Source organism: Aotus nancymaae, unplaced genomic scaffold, assembly GCF_030222135.1.
Source record: "Aotus nancymaae isolate 86718 unplaced genomic scaffold, 86718_ANA_hifiasm-v0.15.2.pri h1tg000002l, whole genome shotgun sequence".
NCBI classification, from domain to species: Eukaryota; Metazoa; Chordata; class Mammalia; order Primates; family Aotidae; genus Aotus; species Aotus nancymaae.
In genome coordinates, this window is record NW_026988413.1 from 23,990,051 (window position 1) to 24,008,863 (window position 18,813).

At 41.4% G+C, this 18,813-nt stretch overlaps 1 protein-coding gene and 1 non-coding gene across 3 annotated transcripts in view; one reads left to right on the forward strand and one right to left on the reverse strand.

Annotated features, from left to right (window-relative positions):
• Window positions 1–5,319: 5,319 nt before the first annotated feature.
• Window positions 5,320–5,423, reverse strand: LOC135274308 (U6 spliceosomal RNA). The gene has a single exon (XR_010342157.1). It is a non-coding gene; the product is annotated as a U6 spliceosomal RNA (small nuclear RNA).
• A 728-nt stretch (window positions 5,424–6,151) lies between these two features.
• The window catches only part of CHCHD3 (coiled-coil-helix-coiled-coil-helix domain containing 3), a 298,848-nt gene continuing 286,186 nt past the window's right edge, over window positions 6,152–18,813 (forward strand). For both annotated transcript variants that reach the window (XM_021673837.2, XM_021673838.2), the window contains exon 1: window positions 6,152–6,388. In XM_021673837.2, coding sequence (XP_021529512.1) covers window positions 6,308–6,388 — 81 coding nt within the window. In that variant the 5' untranslated portion in view covers window positions 6,152–6,307. The remainder of the gene's footprint in view (window positions 6,389–18,813) is intronic.

Consider the following 18,813-nt stretch of genomic DNA (forward strand, 5'->3'; position numbering starts at 1 on the left):
TCATTTGAAAGTTTATTTTTATTTATTTATTTTGAGACAGGGTTTCACTCTATCACCCAGGCTGGAGTTCGATGGGATGATCATGGCTCACTGCAGCCTAGACCTCCTGGGCCCACGTGATTCTCGCACTTCAAACTCCCCAGTAGGTGGGACAACAGGTGCACACTACTACCAAGTAATTTTTGTATTTTTTGTAGAGATGGGGTCTTGTCAGGTTGCCCAGGCTGGTCATGAACTCCTGGGCTCAAGTGATCCTCCCATTTCAGCCTCCCAAAGTGTTGGGATTACAGGTGTGAGCCACTGCACCTGGCTGATTTGGAAGTTTAGGCATTTTTTTTGTTTTTGTTTTTGTTTTTTTTTGTGGGGGAGAGGTCATTAGCGATGACTGAATTTTTCCCTTCTTCCCTCCCTCCCTCTTTTCCTTCTCTCTCTCTCTTTTTTCCAGCATTAATTGCAAAGATTTGACATGGTAGGAAAAGGAAAAATCACAAAGAACAAAGGAATTGGAAGGTAATATTGCTTACTGGTCAAGCTAAGATTTGCAAAAAACCAAATTACTGCTCAGTTCTCAGTTCTGCATCAAAGTAAACTGCTGACATTCAATCCTTAGAGTGCTTGTTTCTGGGGCGGAGACTGGAGAAAATATGTTGCATTATTGTTGTTGATATTTGGGAAGGCTCACATGATGACGAATATCCTCTGGTCAGGCTGTATGTGCCCCAGAACTTGGAAGCATTGCACAGCTGTTGCCAGGCTGGAGTGCAATGGCGCGATCTCGGCTCCCTGCAACCTCCGCCTCCCAGGTTCAAGTGATTCTCCTGCCTCAGCCTCTTGAGTAGCTGGGATTACAGGTGCGTGGTAATGCTAGGCTAATTTTGTAGTTTTAGTAGAGTCAGGGTTTCTCCGTGTTGGTCAGGCTGGTCTCAAACTCCTGACCTCAGGTGATCCCCCTGCCTCGGCCTCCCAAAGTTCAGGGATTACAGGTGTGAGCCACTGCGCCCAGCCCTGAACATTTCATTTAAATGGAATTATACAATATGTGACCTTTTGTGTCTGGGTTCTTGGCATGATGTTTTTGAGGGTCATCCATACTGTAGTATATGCCAGAACTTTCTTTTTATTGCCCAATAATAGTTCATTTTCTGGATCTATTACATTTTGTTTATCCATTCAACAATTAATGGACATTTGAGTTGTTTTGATACTATTATAAATGGAATTGCTCTCTTCATTTTTGGCTTGTTAATTGCCAGTGTATAGAAATAAAATGAATTTTTTTTTTTTTTTTTTTTTTTTTTTTTGAGACGGAATCTAACTCTGTTGCCCAAGCTGGAGTGCAGTGGTGTGATCTTGGCTCATGGCAACCTCGACCTCCCGGGTTCAAGCAATTTTCCTTCTTCAGCCTCCCGAGTAGCTGGGATTACAGGTGCCCACCACCACTCTTGGCTAATTCTTGTATTTTTAGTAGAGACGGGGTTTCACTATGTTGGCCAGGCTGGTCTTGACCTCCTAACCTCAGGTGATCCATCCATCTCAGCCTCTCAAAGTGCTGGGATTACATGAATGCCTGGCTACAATTGATTTTTGTATGTTGATCTTGTATCCTGCAAACCTGCTGAATTTTTTTTATTAGTTCTCATTAATTTTGTAGTGGATTCTGTAAGATTTTTCTATTTGCAGGATCATGCCATCTTTGAAAAGAGGTAGTTTTGCTTCTTCCTCTCCAATCTGGACGCCTTTTATTTCTCTTGCAGTTTCTTCTTCCACCTACCTTTAGTGTGCCATGATTCTTCATCGTGCAGACTCAGTGTTATAACTTCTCTTCTTGCTATCTTTTTGTATGCTCTGAATTTTCAAGTTTAAATCTGAGAAAGTGAATAGAGAGATAGAGGAAAGGGAGAAAGGCATAGAGAATTGAGTAGCTCAAGTGTTAGCTATTATTTTTCTTAGGGCAAAGCTTTGCATTCTAGCTCATAGGTGTCTGGCTAGTAAACGCTGCCTTTGGATTAGATGTGTGGGAAGTAGAAAAGTTCCTTTTTAAAGTTTCCTTTCTTGTTAAAGAAAGAGAAGTGTGCTAATAGCTCTTTGTAAGCCCTATCTATGTAGCTGTTAAACATGCCATGCTTACAGGCATATAGTACACTCTATGTCCTTATACTTTAGCTAAGATATCTCTGCTGATATGCTTACAGGCATGTTCCAGCTCTCCATTGCTTTTACCTGTTTAGAAAAGTTTTAAGTTGTTAGCCAGTCGGGTTTTAGTTTAGATTGTGAGGTCTGGCTCCAGCCAACGGAGATCAGACACAGCAGTAAGGACGACCCCAAATGCATAAGGGATAAATTTGCGTGTTTTCCTTTATTCTTTGTACTCTCATGGCAAAATGGCTAGTGAGAGTACCTTTCCTGCAGTCCAGGAAGTAAAAATTGTGTTGCTGAAAGATCCTTTGTCTCAGTGCTAATTTTTCTTTGGGGCACTGAGCATCTATTTCCAACATCTATTGCCAACAACCATTAATAAGCTGAAGCCTGAAAGAAAGAAAGGCCACAGGTTCTGTGTAGCTCAAGAAGGGACTGTATGGGCATGACTGGCCTGGAAATTGACACGAATAGAACAATACTGTTAGAGAAGACATTTTTTTTTCAAGAATACATTGGATTTTTTTTTTTTTAACTCAGAAGTCATCTTTGTAATGTTGGTTAAAATGCGTTAGGATGTCTGAAGTATTTTTTGATTGTCTGTTTGATACGACCACTTACATATTTTTGTATCATAAAAAATAAAGGCACCCCACTACCTTCTCATGCTTAGCATTCATCATCTTTAATATATTTGTTTGAAAGAACTCTATTTAGTATTCTAAGGAGATAAATATTTAACACAACTGGTGGTTCCTTCATCTCTTTACTCTCTCCAAGAAAGGCTTTCTTTGTACTTGATTATTTTGGCAAGTGCTTATTGAGTATATGTTTTATATAGAACTGCTGATATTCCCTATGTATCGGGGTAGTGAGAGTGTGTTTGTGGAGGGGAGGGTCCCCAAAAATGAAAGTCATAATTCCTGGGAGTTTTAGTTCCTAGTAGAATAAAGAGTTGGGCTGGGCATGATGGCTCATGTCTGTAATCCCAGTGCTTTGGGAGGCTTGAGCTCAGGAGTTTGAGACCAGCCTGGGCAACATAGTGAGACCACAGCCAGGTGTGTGGTGGCACACACCTGCAGTCCTAGCTACTCCGGAGGCTGAAGTGGGAGGGATTGTTTGAGCCTGGGAGGTTGAGGCTACGGTGAGCGGTGATTGGGCCACTACACTTTGGCCAAGGCAGGCGGATCATGAGGTCAGGAGATGGAGACTATCCTGGCCAACATGGTGAAACCACGTCTCTACTAAAAATAAAAAAATATTAGCTGGGCATAGTGGTATGGGTCTGTAGTCCCAGCTACTCCGGAGGCTGAGGCAGGAGAATCACTTGAACTTGGGAGGCGGAAGTTGCATGAGCCAAGACGGTGCCACTGTGCTTCAGCCTGGTGACAGAGCAAGACTCTGTCTCAAAAACAAACAAACAAACAAACAAACAGAAGATTCATACCGTAATAGAGTAATAGAGCAGCACATAATTAAAGCTCAAAAATGTGACTGCATTGTAGATGCCTTTGGCACAAGAGAATGCAGGGTGTGTTGGGGCCCGCTGCTTTTAATGTTGAGAGGGATTAATTGAAGAATAGTACCATCATTAACCTAATTTCTATTGAGAATCATCTGCCTCTGTAAAACTAAGGTCATATGGCTAAACTTAGTGTAACAGTGTGTTTAGCAAAAAATAAATATGTACATGGATAACCTAAAAACTATTTACTGGTCTTGTAGAGGTGAAATGTTGAACTATTAATAGAAACTTTCCACAATAGATCATCTCAACACTTCTGACGTAGTTTTAATTCCTCCACTAATTTATGACATCTTTGGCCATCACTTAGCTTTTCTCTGCCTAACCCTATTATGGCCTAACTTACGTAACTGAAGTAGTAATAGAAGGAGACACAAAAGTGGAAAGTGAATCCTCTGTGCACTTGGTGCAAAAAATTTATTCTCTGAATAAATGTATTTTCTCATAGACGGGTTTGAAAACCATAGTACTTACAATTTTACTTTACAAAAAGAAAAAAAATCACAGATACGTAGTTCATGAGATAAGGGACATAGACCAAATATACTTTTATTTTTATGGCTAAGACTAAACTACACTCATTCAGGTGCTGCATAACAGTGTTTCAGTCAATGAAGAACCTCATATATGGCGGTGGAATCATAAGATTATAATGGAGCTGAAAAATTCCTGTCGCCTAGTATTTACTATACTGTGCTTTTTATCGTTAGATTAAAGTGCATTCTTTCTACTTATAAAAAAAAAGTTAATTATAAAACAGCCTCAGGCAGGTTTCAGGAGGTATTACAGAAGGCGTTGTTATCATAGGAGACAGCTCCTTACGTGTTACTGCCTCCAAAGAACTTTCAGTGGGACAAGATGTGAAAGCAGAAGACAGTGATATTGATGATCATGTCTCTGTGTAGGTCTAGACTGATGCGTGTGTTTGTTTCTTAATTTATTTTAATTTATTTATTTATTTTTGTTTTTGGAGATGGAGTTTTGCTCTTGTCCAAGCTGGAGTGCAATGACACAATCTCTGCTCACTGCAACCTTCACCTCCTGGATTCAAACGATTCTGCCTCAGCCTTCCAAGTAGCTGGGATTACAGGTGTCTGCCATCACGCCCAGCTAACTTTTTGCATTTTTAATAGAGATGGCGGGGGGGAGTTCACCATGTTGGTCTTGAACCCCTGATCTCAGGTGATCTGTTGGCCTCGGCCTCCCAAAGTGTTGGGATTACAGGTGTGAGCCACTACGTCTGGCCTTGTGTCTTAATTTTTAACAAAAATGTTGAAAAAGTAAAAAATAAATAATTTTAAAAATAGAAAAAATTTATAGAATATATAAAGAATATTTTTGTACAACTATATAGTGTATGTTTTAAGCTAAGTGTTATTAAAGAGTCAAAAAGTTAAAAAAATGAGTTTATAAATTTAAAAAGTTACAGTAAGCTAAGGTTAATTTTTTCTTGAAGAATAAAAATATTTGAAAATAAATTTAGCATTGCCTACGTGTATAGTGTTGATAAAAGGCATAGTACCATATAGTCATGTCCCAGGCCTTCACATTCAACTCACCACTTACTCACTGACTCACCCAGGGCAACTTCCAGTCCTGAAAGCTCCATTCATGGTAAGCGCCCTATAGAAATGTACCATTTTTTATCTTTGATTTTTTTTTTAATAGAAGGCTTCACGAATTTGTGTGTCATCCTTGCGCAGAGGCAAGGCTAATCTCTGTAGTGTTCAAATTGTTGTATATGTGTTGCCAAAGCAAGCACTTTTACACTGTTTTTACTGTACATTTTCTATGTTTAGATATATTTGAATACACAAATACCACTGTGTTGCAACTGCCTGCAGTATTTAGTACAGTAACATGCTGTACATCTTTGTAGCCTAGGAGCAATAGGTTATATCCAGTGGCCCAGGTGTGTAGCATGCTACACCATCTGGGTTTGTGTAAGTACACCCTATGATGTTTGCACAACCACAAAGTCACCTAACCAGGCATTTCTCAGAAGTAGTCTTCATTAAGTGACCCATGACTGTAATGAAACACTAAGTTTTGAGCCAGAAGTCTGTGTATAGAACTCTAGGAATGGCTTCATTAGGAACATGCATCTTTCTCATTAAACTCTGGGTCCCTGCGAGAGACAGATTGTGTCTCTGAACTCAGTGGCCTAAATTTCTAGAATTATGTTTTCAAAAAGTTGCCCAGTTAGATGTCTCTGGGGACTCAAGACTACAACTCCCAGAATGCCATGCTCCCTTCGCGCGCTCAGGAGCGGGTAGAGAATGTCCCAGCATTCATCGCGCCAGATCTAGACCACAGTTCCCACTACGCCCAGGGACTCCGGGGAAAGCTTGTCAAACACCACCTGTTGCCATAGCATCCGGGTTGGGTGAACCAATCCGGGCGTCCCTGCCAAACAGAGGCGGGCAGTTCGCATCTTCGACCAACCCGAGGCGTTTTTGTTGTGGCGCGTGACCGGAGGAGGCGGGAGCTCAGGACCGGCGCCTTCTCCTTGCTTCTGGGGTCGTGGCCTTGCTCCCGCTGTGCGGGAAAGGAATCCAGGCCCTTCCACGCGCTTGTGGGCGCGGGGGCCCCAGAGTGCACGTGGTTCCGCGCTAGGTCTCCGTGGCGGGGACAGGAACCGGAGCCATGGGTGGGACCGCCAGCACCCGCCGAGTCACCTTCGAGGCGGACGAGAATGAGAACATCACTGTGGTGAAGGGCATCCGGGTGAGTGCCCGTGGACGGGCGGAGGGCCAGTGCTCGGAGTCACACCCCGTCTTCCCGGGACCCGCTCAGCCTTGTTTCTCCCGTCCTGGCCACCAGTGTTGTACGGCCAGAAGCCCAGGTGTCCGGGAAGAAGTCCAGAGTTTCAAGACGTGGGAGATTCATTCAGAGATAGTTCTTGTTTGTGTGCCAGGTGCTAGGCACTGCTGGGGGCGAGCGGGGGATGCCAGGTTGAATTAGACCTTGCAAGGGCTCACAGTCTACTCGTAACTGTACTGCTCACTAGCTGCAGGACTTTATTTGAAACGCATGCCTCAGTGTACCTGTCTGTGAAATGGGTCTCCTCCTGGGTTCAGGACCCAAAGCCTGCTTTTCCACTGCCCACACCCTGTCTCCCAGGGTGAATTGGCATCTTAAGGAACGCCTTTATTTGCTTTGTGTTATTTAGTGCTCTCCCTCGGATAATACCCCCTCCTCCCACTCCCATCCGCTGTGATCCCAGCCTCCCACCCCCACAGTCTTTTCTGGCCTGCCTGGGGTGGCTTCTGGCTTCTCCCTGCTTCACTTTCACTTGATATCTCCTCTTTCCCAGGCGCCTCCTCTGTGACCTGCCGCGCCGAAGTTTTGGACTAGGCCCAGTTGCTTCAGGACTAGTGTCTGCCAGTCTGCTAGGGGCTGAGATAGGTTTGCAGTTTTTCAGATCAGTAGAAGTAATGTAGTCATTTCTGACCAACGTTGTCGAGAACTTTTTTTTAATGCCCTCTGCATGCACCGGATACATAAACTGAAAACTTGGTTTTTCTCTAGCGTGTCATTATACCAGCACTAACTTCATTAACACTCTCTCCGCTGCGCCTGAATTTGGAGCCTCACATTTTTGGACGTATGATGCCTGAACCTAGTAAATAAAGCAATTTTGACTTCAGAAAGTTTTATAATACTTCATATATTTCTTTTCTGTTATCAACCAGCATAAATAAATTACATTTGTAAATTATTTTTGACAGTTGTTACCAGGAAATAAAACTTCTTAAATATTTAAAATGTTTAAAAAACTTTTCTTCTGAAACTGTTACCTTGAGAAGAATTTATTAAACTTTTCTTTATAGAAACTCAGACTGTTGAACTCAGTTTTTGGTCTGTGACTAGCATTTCTTTATATTGTACTCATTAATGGCAGTACTACATTTTGTAATAAAGTATCTGAGGCTGCATTGAGTTATTATGGTTCAGTTACTACTCTGGTGTAAAAAGTTACTGTAAACTCTAGGTTTTATGCAGAGATTTAAGACTCTTGCCATTTGGGTTTCTGTATGCCACTCAGGGTGAAACATAATTAAAAGGCAAAGCAAAATAAGTTTTGGGTGAGAAGACATTGGTTAGAAAAAATGTATAAATCCGGGGCCGGGCGCGGTGGCTCATGCCTGTAGTGCCAGCAGTTTGGGAGGCTGAGGCAAGTGGATCACGAGGTCAGGAGTTCGAGACCAACCTGGCCAAGATGATGAAATCCCGTCTCTACTAAAAATACAAAAAATTAGCTGGGCGTGGTGGCGTGCACCTGTAGTCCCAGCTACTTGGGAGGCTGAGACAGAGAATTGCTTAGACCTGGGAGACGGAGGTTGCAGTGAGCTGAGACTGCGCCATTGCACTCCAGCCTGGGCGACAGAGAGAGACTCCGTCTCAAAAAGAGAGAAAAAAAGAAAAAATGATAAATCCATATTCTCATGCTTTAGTACAGACACAGTGCGAAAGAGAATGTAGCCACAGCACAGAGGTTCATATCAAGAATTAGATAAGGTTGGAGACTGGGCGCGGTGGCTCACGCCTGTAATCCCAGCACTTTGGGAGGCCGAGGCGGGTGGATCACGAGGTCAAGAGATCGAGACCATCCTGGTCAACATGGTGAAACCCCGTCTCTACTAAAAATACAAAAATTAGCTGGGCATGGTGGCACGTGCCTGTAATCCCAGCTACTCAGGAGGCTGAGGCGGGAGAATTGCCTGAACCCAGGAGGCGGAGGTTGCGGTGAGCCGAGATCGCGCCATTGCACTCCAGCCTGGGTAACAAGAGCGAAACTCCGTCTCAAAAAAAAAAAAGAATTAGATAAGGTTGGATGGAATAACTGTGACAGTAGGGATATGAATTCTATTAAAATGGAAAAATTGTCTAAAAAACCTTTTTAAAATTTTTGTTTTTTAAAAAGAAACTGTCCTTTGGCCTTATAACTTGACAGCATTCTTCATTTTTTTCCTTTCTCATATAGTACGTTTTATCTGTGTTGCTGTAGTTCAAGCATGCTCATTCTGACCTCTATGCTTTTCTTCAGAATATACCCTTCACCTGGAATGCCCTTGCTCTGGTCTCCATTGCTTCAGATCCTCCTTTTTTACATGAATGTTTTGCAATCTCTCTGAGCTTCAGCTTTCTCATCTGCAAAATAATGGGGTTAAGTACATCTCTCAGATCTCTGATATTTTCCAGTCCTGAAATCCTGTGAGTCTGGTGGCACTCTTAAGCTTCTTGTAACCGTACTTAGCCCATTGCAGTTTCCTCTAGAAGTGACATCCTTAAGTATTGGGTACACAGAGGTCATTCTGATTTCTTTGAGCTCATGATCAAAAGAGTGCCAACTTAAACAGACCTCAGTTTAAATCTCGGGTATGCCACTATTTATTATTTATTATTTAACCTGATTGCCTGTGTGATTTTTGTCTAGGTTTTCTGTAGATGTTTTCAGTTGATCTTAATATTTTTCCTGGCTTGAATTAAGCAGATATCAGGTTATTTATTATTTTACCTGATTGCCTGTGTGATTTTTGTCTAGGTTTTCTGTAGATGTTTTCAGTTGATCTTAATATTTTTCCTGGCTTGAATTAAGCAGATATCAGGTTAAATCACAGGTTAGGTATTTATTAGCCTGTGGCCTTGGATAATTGACTTATCTTATTATTTCCTTATCCATAAAGCGTAATACCATCATTTCCCTTGATTGGTTGTGTTAAGAAGATGAGATAAGGTATGTAAAGCACCTGGCACATTGTAGATTTTCATTAAAAAGGCAGCCATTATTATGATAGTGTTCCTTTCACATCCAAAGTTATAAGATTCTTTGAAAGTGCTGTGCCATGTAGTGGAAAGAGCGTGTGCCTTGGAACCAAGGAGACCTGGGTTGGTTTCCAGCTCCACCTCTCACTAGCCGTGTGGTTCTGGGCAAGTCACTTTTCATTATGTTTCTGTAGTCAGTATTTCTGGATAAAGCAGCCTACTTTCAGAATTTGACGTAATGTATGTATCTAGCACAGTATCTAGTACTTTGACAGTGTTTGCACTTGTGAGTAGTAGCTGTTATTAGAGCTGTTCAAAAGAATGGATACATGAACTTCGTGAACTTAAAATGTTAATAAAAATAAGCGCCTGTTGTGCTCCCATAGGTGTACGCAAAGGGGTGTGGACTGGGAAATGGGAGTCTTGCATTCTGTCCTAATTGAAGGTGTGGTTTTTTTTTTGTCTAGGACTGTTGTAGATGGGTTTTAGTTCTTTATATTTTTCTTGGCTTGAAACAGTCATGTCTCCTTCTGAGACATGGGGAAGGATAAGAAACCGCGTTCTCAGTATGTACATGAGCCATTGTTTTTAGCTCAGTTGGTGAGAACATGGTGCTGATGAGGCACCAAACTTCAGTTTTGAACTGCAGTTGGGTTAGTTCAGCTTGGCTGAAGAAAACTTTGCAACTTTGCCCAATTGTCAGCATTTATGTCATTGGTTGTAAGGACTGAAAGTTTACCAAGCTTACCAATAATTCAACAGTCAGTCTCTGCTGGAAAGCGAATTCGGTGTTCTGTTACACTGTTAAAGGTAGTACAGATGGTCCGCTGTTAGGATTTTTTGACCATGATGGGTAAGTGACAAGCATTCAGTAACCTCAACTCGTGGCATTGCATTCAGCGAAATCGATTGTAAACCAAGAAGTGTCTGTAATTTCATCTTCATTCTTTTTTTTAATGTAATGACTTGGGTTCATTCCCTTAATATAAATATGTTGGCAATTATGAGCTTTTTTTGAATTGGAGCCTCCTCCCTATGTTGCCCAAGCTGGTCTCAACTCCTGGGCTCAAGCTGTCCTCCTTGCCTCGCCCTCTGGGACTACAGGCATGTGCCACTCTGCCAGGCCCAGTCATCATTTATGGTAATGTATAAAGAGTAACATTTAGTGAACAACATAAGGCTTTTGATAACTATGTTGAATATTTATTTATTTATTTATTTGGGACGAGTCTTGTCTATTGCCCAGGCTGGGGGCAGTGATGCAATTTCCGCTTGCTGCAACCTCCGCCTCCCGGGTTCAAGTAATTCTCCTGCTTCAGCCTCCTGAGTAGCTGGGATTACAGGCATGTGCCACCATGCCCTGCTAATTTATTTTGTATGTTTAGTAGAGGGTGGGGTTTCACCATGTTGGCCAGGCTGGTCTCGAACTCCTGACCTCAAGTGATCTGCCCATCTCAGCCTCCCAAAATGCTGGGATTACAGGCGTGAGACAACGCGCCTGGCAGAATTTATTAATAGATTGTATTTCTCTATTGTTGAGTTCCTTAAAGCAATGAAAAGACTTACCTCAGATTTTAAGTTTAAAGTTTCTTCTCACATACCAAGTGTTATTTTTCACGGTATTTATACGGTCTTGTTATTATTTCCCTTTGTTCTTAGCAATTGATAGCTTTTCTTCCCTCTTCCATAAAAACAACCCGTATTTTGACACCTGATTCCAACTTTGAATCTGAAACTACTCATATGAATTGGATGAAAGGTCACTCTTGTGCCTTGCCCTCTTCTCAAGGCTAAAATAAATTTCTAGAGATGGAAAGACCAAGCATTTTCATTACTCATATTACATGTGCTTGATAGGGTTTTTTGTGAGCATCTGCCGGGCCTGCTTGGAAAGCGTGCTTACAACTCAATCTTTTGCAAGTTTATCTGAAACATCAAAGCTGTGAGTGAACTCAGGAGCAAATGTCAACTTCAATGAGTATCATTTTCAAAGATATATTTATCATGCTTTCCAGACATAAACGAATTTCTGCAGCTGGGCCTTAAAGTGGCAAGCTGAAATTCACAGGAGCCAGTTATGGCAGTACGGATACTTAATATGGAACATAACTCATGCTTTGGAAAGTGTTGGCAGTTGAGACCCTAAAAGAAGAGATTACTTAATATGGGATATTGTTGAGGATTCTGAAGAGAGTATGTTATCAGAGACTACAAATTCTGTCAGCCACTGGGAGTGTTGAAGAATGTTGTACAAATAATTTCATTAAGTAGAAGATGATTAACTCCTTTCAGCTTTAGATTCTATGAAGCTCTTGGGCTAAGTACCATCTTAAGTTGTCTAGGATTTTATAGAGATTATGGTTTCTACTAATGACAAATATAAAGAAACACAAGTTACAAACATAAGCTAAGCATTACATATTTCATATGTATCTGTTAACATGTGCATGGGTTCCCTCTCCCCCTTTCCCTTAAGTATTTGGGACTAATTTCTCCCAAATAATAATGGCAGTTTTTAGAGCCTATGTCTTAAAAAGTAATAGTAAAGCGAATTAATACTCAACAAAGAAAATGACCTATGCTAAGTGGAAGGAGGATCAAGAGAGAAAAATAGGTCTGAGTTCTTGAATCGTTTTGCTAGGACACATCTGGAAGAAGACAGAGAAACTGTTATGGAGGCGGGAGGCTGATTTGTCTGTCTCATGTGGCTCGTAACTTTACCTCTTAGAAGAGCCAGTGAAGAGTTTTTCTTTTTTTACTCTGTTCCCTGGGAGTAGAAATACTTTCTCTTTGTCCATCTCACTCAGTCTCCTGTTTCTGAGAAAATTCTGTCTTCTGTATTGGTGGGTGGTGTGTCTGGCACTAATTTTGGATAAGACCAAACAAGGTAGGTAGGAAAAGATGAGTGGGAAGACTGTAGGAGACGACACGTGTCCTTTTCCCCTCTGTGGGACGCATTGGTGTGGTGAGTACTGAAAATTTAAACTTGGCAAGCTCCGTTTGCTTCAATTTGTCTTTCACAGCATTAGAGAATAGGGTGGACAGTCAAGTTCAGTGGGCTGAATATCGGCAAACCTGCTTCTCTTGATTGCCTCTTACATTGGAATGGTGGTTCTTTCAGTTCATAGACCACTGTGGATCTGTAAGCTGTGGACTCTGCCCAGGGCCGTGCAGTAAGCAGACAGTTTTGTATACAGTTGAAGAATTGACCCATGGACTACTCAGTCTGTGGACCTCAGGGTGTAATTCCCAGTATCAATGTGTGTGGGTTATTTCACTATTCTTTACTATAAATAGTTTCTGTAAATTGCCCTTTGTATTTGCCTTGATGCAGATTCCAGAGGTGTCTGGAAAGCAAGTATAATAAGTGTAGGTCAGTTTATAGGAAAAGGCTTTTCTTTTCTTTTTTTTTTTTTAGGTGACGAAACTCTTCTTCGTTTTTATTGTGGTGATGATTATGCAAATTTATATATGTATTACATTTTTTTTTAATTTTTAAATTTTTACTTTTTTTATTGCATTTTAGGTTTTGGGGTATATGTGAAAAACATGCAAGATTGTTGCATAGGTGCATATGTGGCAATGTGATTTGCTGCCTTCCTCCCCTTCACCTATATATGGCATTTCTCCCCATGCTCTCTCTCCCCAACTCCCCACCCCCCACTGTCCTCCCCCACTCCCCCGCCAACAGACCCCAGTGTATAGTGCTCCCCTCCCTGTGTCCATGTGTTCCCATTGTTCAACACCCATCTATGAGTGAGAACATGCGGTGTTTGATTTTGTGTTCTTGTGTCAGTTTGCTGAGAATGATGGTTTCCAGGTTCGTCCATGTCCCTACAAAGGATGCAAACTCATCGTTTTTGATGGCTGCATAATATTCCATGGTGTATATGTGCCACATTTTCCCTGTCCCGTCTATCATCGATGGGCATTTGGGTTGGTTCCAGGTCTTTGCTATTGTAAACTGTGCTGCAATGAACATTCGTGTGCATGTGTCCTTATAGTAGAACTATTTATAATCCTTTGGATATATACCCAGTAATGGGATTGCTGGGTCAAATGGAATTTCTATTTCTAAGTCCTTGAGGAATCGCCACACTGTCTTCCACAATGGTTGAACTAATTTACACTCCCACCAACAGTGTAAAAGTGTTCCTATTTCTCCACATCCTCTCCAGCATCTGTTGTCTCCAGATTTTTTAATGATCGCCATTCTAACTGGTGTGAGATGGCATCTCAATGTAGTTTTGATTTGCATTTCTCTAATGACCAGTGATGATGAGCATTTTTTCATATGTTTGTTGGCCTCATGTATGTCTTCTTTTGTAAAGTATCTGTTCATATCCTTCGCCCACTTTTGAATGGGCTTGTTTGTTTTTTTCTTGTAAATCTGTTTTAGTTTGTTGTAAATTCTGGATATCAGCCCTTTGTCAGATGGGTAAGCTGCAAAAATTTTTTCCCATTCTGTTGGTTGCTGATTCACTCTAATGACTGTTTCTTTTGCCGTGCAGAAGCTGTGGAGTTTGATTAGGTCCCATTTGTCTATTTTGGCTTTTGTTGCCAATGCTTTTGGTGTTTTGGTCATGAAGTCCTTGCCTACGCCTTTGTCCTGAATGGTTTTGCCTAGGTTTTCTTCTAGGGTTTTTATGGTGTTAGGTCTTATGTTTAAGTCTTTAATCCATCTGGAGTTAATTTTAGTGTAAGGTGTCAGGAAGGGGTCCAGTTTCTGCTTTCTGCATATGGCTAGCCAGTTTTCCCAAGACCACTTATTAAACAGGGAATACTTTCCCCATTGCTTGTTTTTTATCAGGTTTGTCAAAGATTGGATGGTTGTAGATATGTTGTGTTGCCTCCGAGGCCTCTGTTCTGGTCCATTGGTCTATATCTGTGTTTTGGTACCAGTACCATGCTGTTTTGATTACTGTAGTCTTGTAATATAGTTTGATGTCCGGTAGTGTGATGCCTCCCGCTTTGTTCTTTTTGCTTAGAATTGACTTGGCTATGCGGGCTCTCTTTTGGTTCCATATGAAGTTTAAGGTGGTTTTTTCCAGTTCTGTGAAGAAGGTCATTGGTAGCTTGATGGGGATAGCGTTGAATCTGTATATTACTTTGGGCAGGATGGCCATTTTCACGATATTGATTCTTCCTAACCATGAACATGGAATGTTTCTCCATCTGTTTGTGTCCTCTCTTATTTCGTTGAGCAGTGGTTTATAGTTCTCCTTGAAGAGGTCCTTTAGGTTCCTTGTTAGTTGTATACCTAGGTATTTTATTCTCTTGGTAGCAATTGTGAATGGCAGTTCATTCTTGATTTGGCTCTCTTTAAGTCTGTTATTGGTGTATAGGAATGCTTGTGATTTTTGCACATTGATTTTGTATCCTGAGACTTTGCTGAAGTTGCTTGTCAGTTTCAGGAGATTTTGGGCTGAGACGATGGGGTCTTCTAGATCTACAACCATGTCGTCTGCAAATAGAGACAATTTGACTTCCTCCTTTCCTAATTGAATACCCTTTATTTCTTTTTCTTGCCTGATTGCTCTGGCTAGAACTTCCAGTACTCTATTGAATAGGAGTGGTGAGAGAGGGCATCCTTGTCTAGTGCAGATTTCAAAGGGAATGCTTCCAGTTTTTGCCCATTCAGTATGATATTGGCTGTTGGTTTGTCGTAAATAGCTTTTATTGTTTTCAGATACGTTCCATCGATACCTAGTTTATTGAGGGTTTTTAGCATAAAGGGCTGTTGAATTTTGTCAAAGGCCTTCTCTGCATCAATTGAGATAATCATGTGGTTTTTGTCTTTGGTTCTGTTTATGTGGTGAATTACATTTGTAGACTTGCATATGTTGAACCAACCTTGCATCCCCGGGATGAATCCTACTTGAGCGTGGTGGATAAGCTTTTTGATGTGCTGTTGCAATCGGTTTGCCAGTATTTTATTGAAGATTTTTGCATCTATGTTCATCATGGATATTGGCATGTAGTTTTCTTTTCTTGTTGAGTCTCTGCCGGGTTTTGGTATCAGGATGATGTTTGTCTCATAAAATGATTTGGGAAGTATTCCCTCTTTTTGGATTATTTGGAATAGTTTCAGAAGGAATGGTACCAGTTCCTCTTTGTATGTCTGGTAGAATTCAGCTGTGATCCCATCTGGACCTGGGCTTTTTTTGGGTGGTAGGCTCTTAATTGCTGCCTCGACTTCAGACCTTGTTATTGGTCTATTCAGGGTTTTGACTTCTTTCTGATTTAGGCTTGGGAGGAGGCAAGTGTCCAGAAATTTATCCATTTCTTCCAGGTTTTCTAGTTTATGTGCATAGAGTTGTTTGTAATAATCTCTGATGATGGTTTGCATTTCTGTGGAATCTGTGGTGATATCCCCTTTATCATTTTTTATTGCATCTCTTTGGTTATTCTCTCTTTTCTTTTTTATTAATCTGGCTAGTGGTCTGTCTATTTTGTTGATCTTTTCAAAAAACCAGCTCCTGGATTTATTGATTTTTTGAAGAGTTTTTTGTGTCTCTATCTCCTTCAATTCTGCCCTGATCTTAGTTATTTCTTGTCTTCTGCTAGGTTTTGAGTTTTTTTTGATCCTGCTCCTCTAGCTCTTTTAATTTTGATGAAAGGGTGTCAATTTTAGATCTCTCCTTTTTTCTGATGTGGGCACCTATTGCTATATATTTTCCTCTAGAGACTGCTTTAAATGTGTCCCAGAGATTCTGGTATGTGGTATCTTCATTCTTGTTGGTTTCTAAGAACATCTTTATTTCTGCCTTCATTTCATTATTTATCCAGTCAACATTCAAGAGAAAGTTGTTCAGTTTCCATGAAGCTGTGCGGTTCTGGGTTGGTTTCTGAATTCTGAGTTCTAACTTGATTGCACTGTGGTCTGAGAGACTGTTTGTTATGGTTTCCATTCTTTTGCATTTGCTGAGGAGTGATTTACTTCCAATTATGTGGTCAATTTTAGAGTAGATGTGATGTGGTGCTGAGAAGAATGTATATTCTGTGGATTTGGGGTGGAGAGTTCTGTAAATGTCCATTAGGTTTGCTTGGTCCAGGTCTGAGTTCAAGTCCTGGATATCCTTGTTAATTTTCTGTCTCATTGATCTGTCTAATATTGACAATGGTGTGTTGAAGTCTCCCACTGTTATTGTATGGGAGTCTAAGTCTCTTTGTAAGTCATTAAGAACTTGCCTTATGTATCTGGGTGCTCCTGTATTAGGTGCATATATATTTAGGATCGTTAGCTCTTCTTGTTGCATTGATCCTTTTACCATTATGTAATGTCCTTCTTTGTCTCTTTTGATCTTTGTTGCTTTAAAGTCTATTTTATCAGAGATGAGAATTGCAACTCCTGCTTTTTTTTGCTCTCCGTTTGCTTGGTAAATCTTCCTCCATCCCTTTATTTTGAGCCTTTGTGTATCCTTGCATGTGAGATGGGTTTCCTGGATACAGCACACTGATGGGTTTTGGCTTTTTATCCAATTTGCCAGTCTGTGTCTTTTGATTGGGGCATTTAGTCCATTTACGTTTAGGGTTAATATTGTTATGTGTGAATTTGATCCTGCCATTTTGATGCTAGCCGGCTGTTTTTCCCATTGGTTGATGCAGATTCTTCATTGTGTTGATGCTCTTTACCATTTGGTGTGTTTTTGGAGTGGCTGGTACTGGTTGTTCTTTTCTATGTGTAGTGCCTCTTTCAGGAGCTCTTGTAAAGCAGGTCTGGTGGTGATGAACTCTCTGAGTACTTGCTTGTTCACAAAGGATTTTATTTTTCGTTCACTTATGAAGCTTAGTTTGGCTGGATATGAAATTCGGGGTTGAAAGTTCTTTTCTTTAAGTATGTTGAATATTGGCCCCCACTCTCTTCTGGCTTGTAGGGTTTCTGCTGAGAGATCTGCTGTGAGTCTGATGGGCTTCCCTTTGTGGGTAACCTGACCTTTCTCTCTGGCTGCCCTTAGCATTTTCTCCTTCATTTCAACCCTGGTGAATCTGATGATTATGTGCCTTGGGGTTGCTCTTCTTGAGGAATATCTTTGTGGTGTTCTCTGTATTTCCTGGACTTGAATATTGGCCTGCCTTGCTAGGTTGGGGAAGTTTTCCTGGATAATATCCTGAAGAGTATTTTCCAGCTTGGATGTATTCTCTTTGTCACATTCAGGTACACCTATCAAACGTAGATTAGGTCTTTTCATATAGTCCCATATTTCTTGTTGACTTCGTTCATTGCTTTTTGCCCTGTTTTCTCTAATCTTACCTTCTCGTTTTATTTCATTGAGTGGATCTTTGACCTCTGATATCCTTTCTTCTGCTTGGTCAATTCGGCTGTTGAAACTTGTGCATGCTTCGCGAAGTTCTCGTGTTGTGTTTTTCAGCTCCATCAATTCACTTATATTCCTCTCTAAGTTGTCCATTCTCATTAGGATTTCGTCAAATCTTTTCTCAAGGTTCTTAGTTTCTTTGCATTGGGTTAGAACATGTTCTTTTAGCTCACGGAAGTTTCTTATTACCCACTTTCTGAAAGCTGATTCTGTCATTTCATCACACTCATTCTCCATCCAGTCTTGTTCCCTTGCTGGTGAGGAGTTGTGATCCCTTGTAGGAGGAGAGGTGTTCTGGTTTTGGGTGTTTTCATCCTTTTTGCGCTGGTTTCTTCCCATCTTTGTGGATTTATCCACCTGTCGGCTTTGTAGTTGTTGACTTTCTGATTGGGTCTCTGAGTGGACGTCCTGTTTGTTGTTGATGAAGTTATTTCTGTTTTTTAGTTTTCCTTTTAACTGTCTGGGCTCTCTGCTGTAGGACTGCTGAGGTCCACTCCAGGCCCTGCTTGCCTGGGGATCACTTGCAGCAGCTGCCGAACTGTAAAGGTTGCTACCAGTTTCTTCTGCTGCTTTGTCCCAGAAGGCTACCTGCCAAATGTCAGTCTGAGCTCTCCTTTATGAGGTGACTCTTTGGATATACAGGAGTCAGGGAGCTGCTTGAGGAAACAACGTTCTTTATATTAGCTCAAGTGTTGAGCTGTGAGCCCCGTTGTTCATTCAGAGCTGCTGGGCTGGTAAATTTAAGTCTGCAGCAGCAGAACTCATAACCCCCCTTTTTTTTTCCCCAGGTGTTTTGTCCCAGGGAGTTAGGGCTTTATGAGTATCCGCTGTGCTGCTGCCTTTTTTTTTTCTTCAGGGCTACCCTGCCCACAAGGAGGCAGCCTAGTCACTCTCAGCCTGCAGAGGCTTCGCTGAGCTGCTGTGGGCTCCACCCAGCTGCTGTGTGAACTTCCTTGCAGTCCTGTTCATATGGGTGTAGTTAGAACTGCTTCCATGATGTTGGCCCGCCTCTCTAATGACGGACTCTCTCTGTAATGGCGGGTTGCCTCAGCGGCAGGCTGCCTC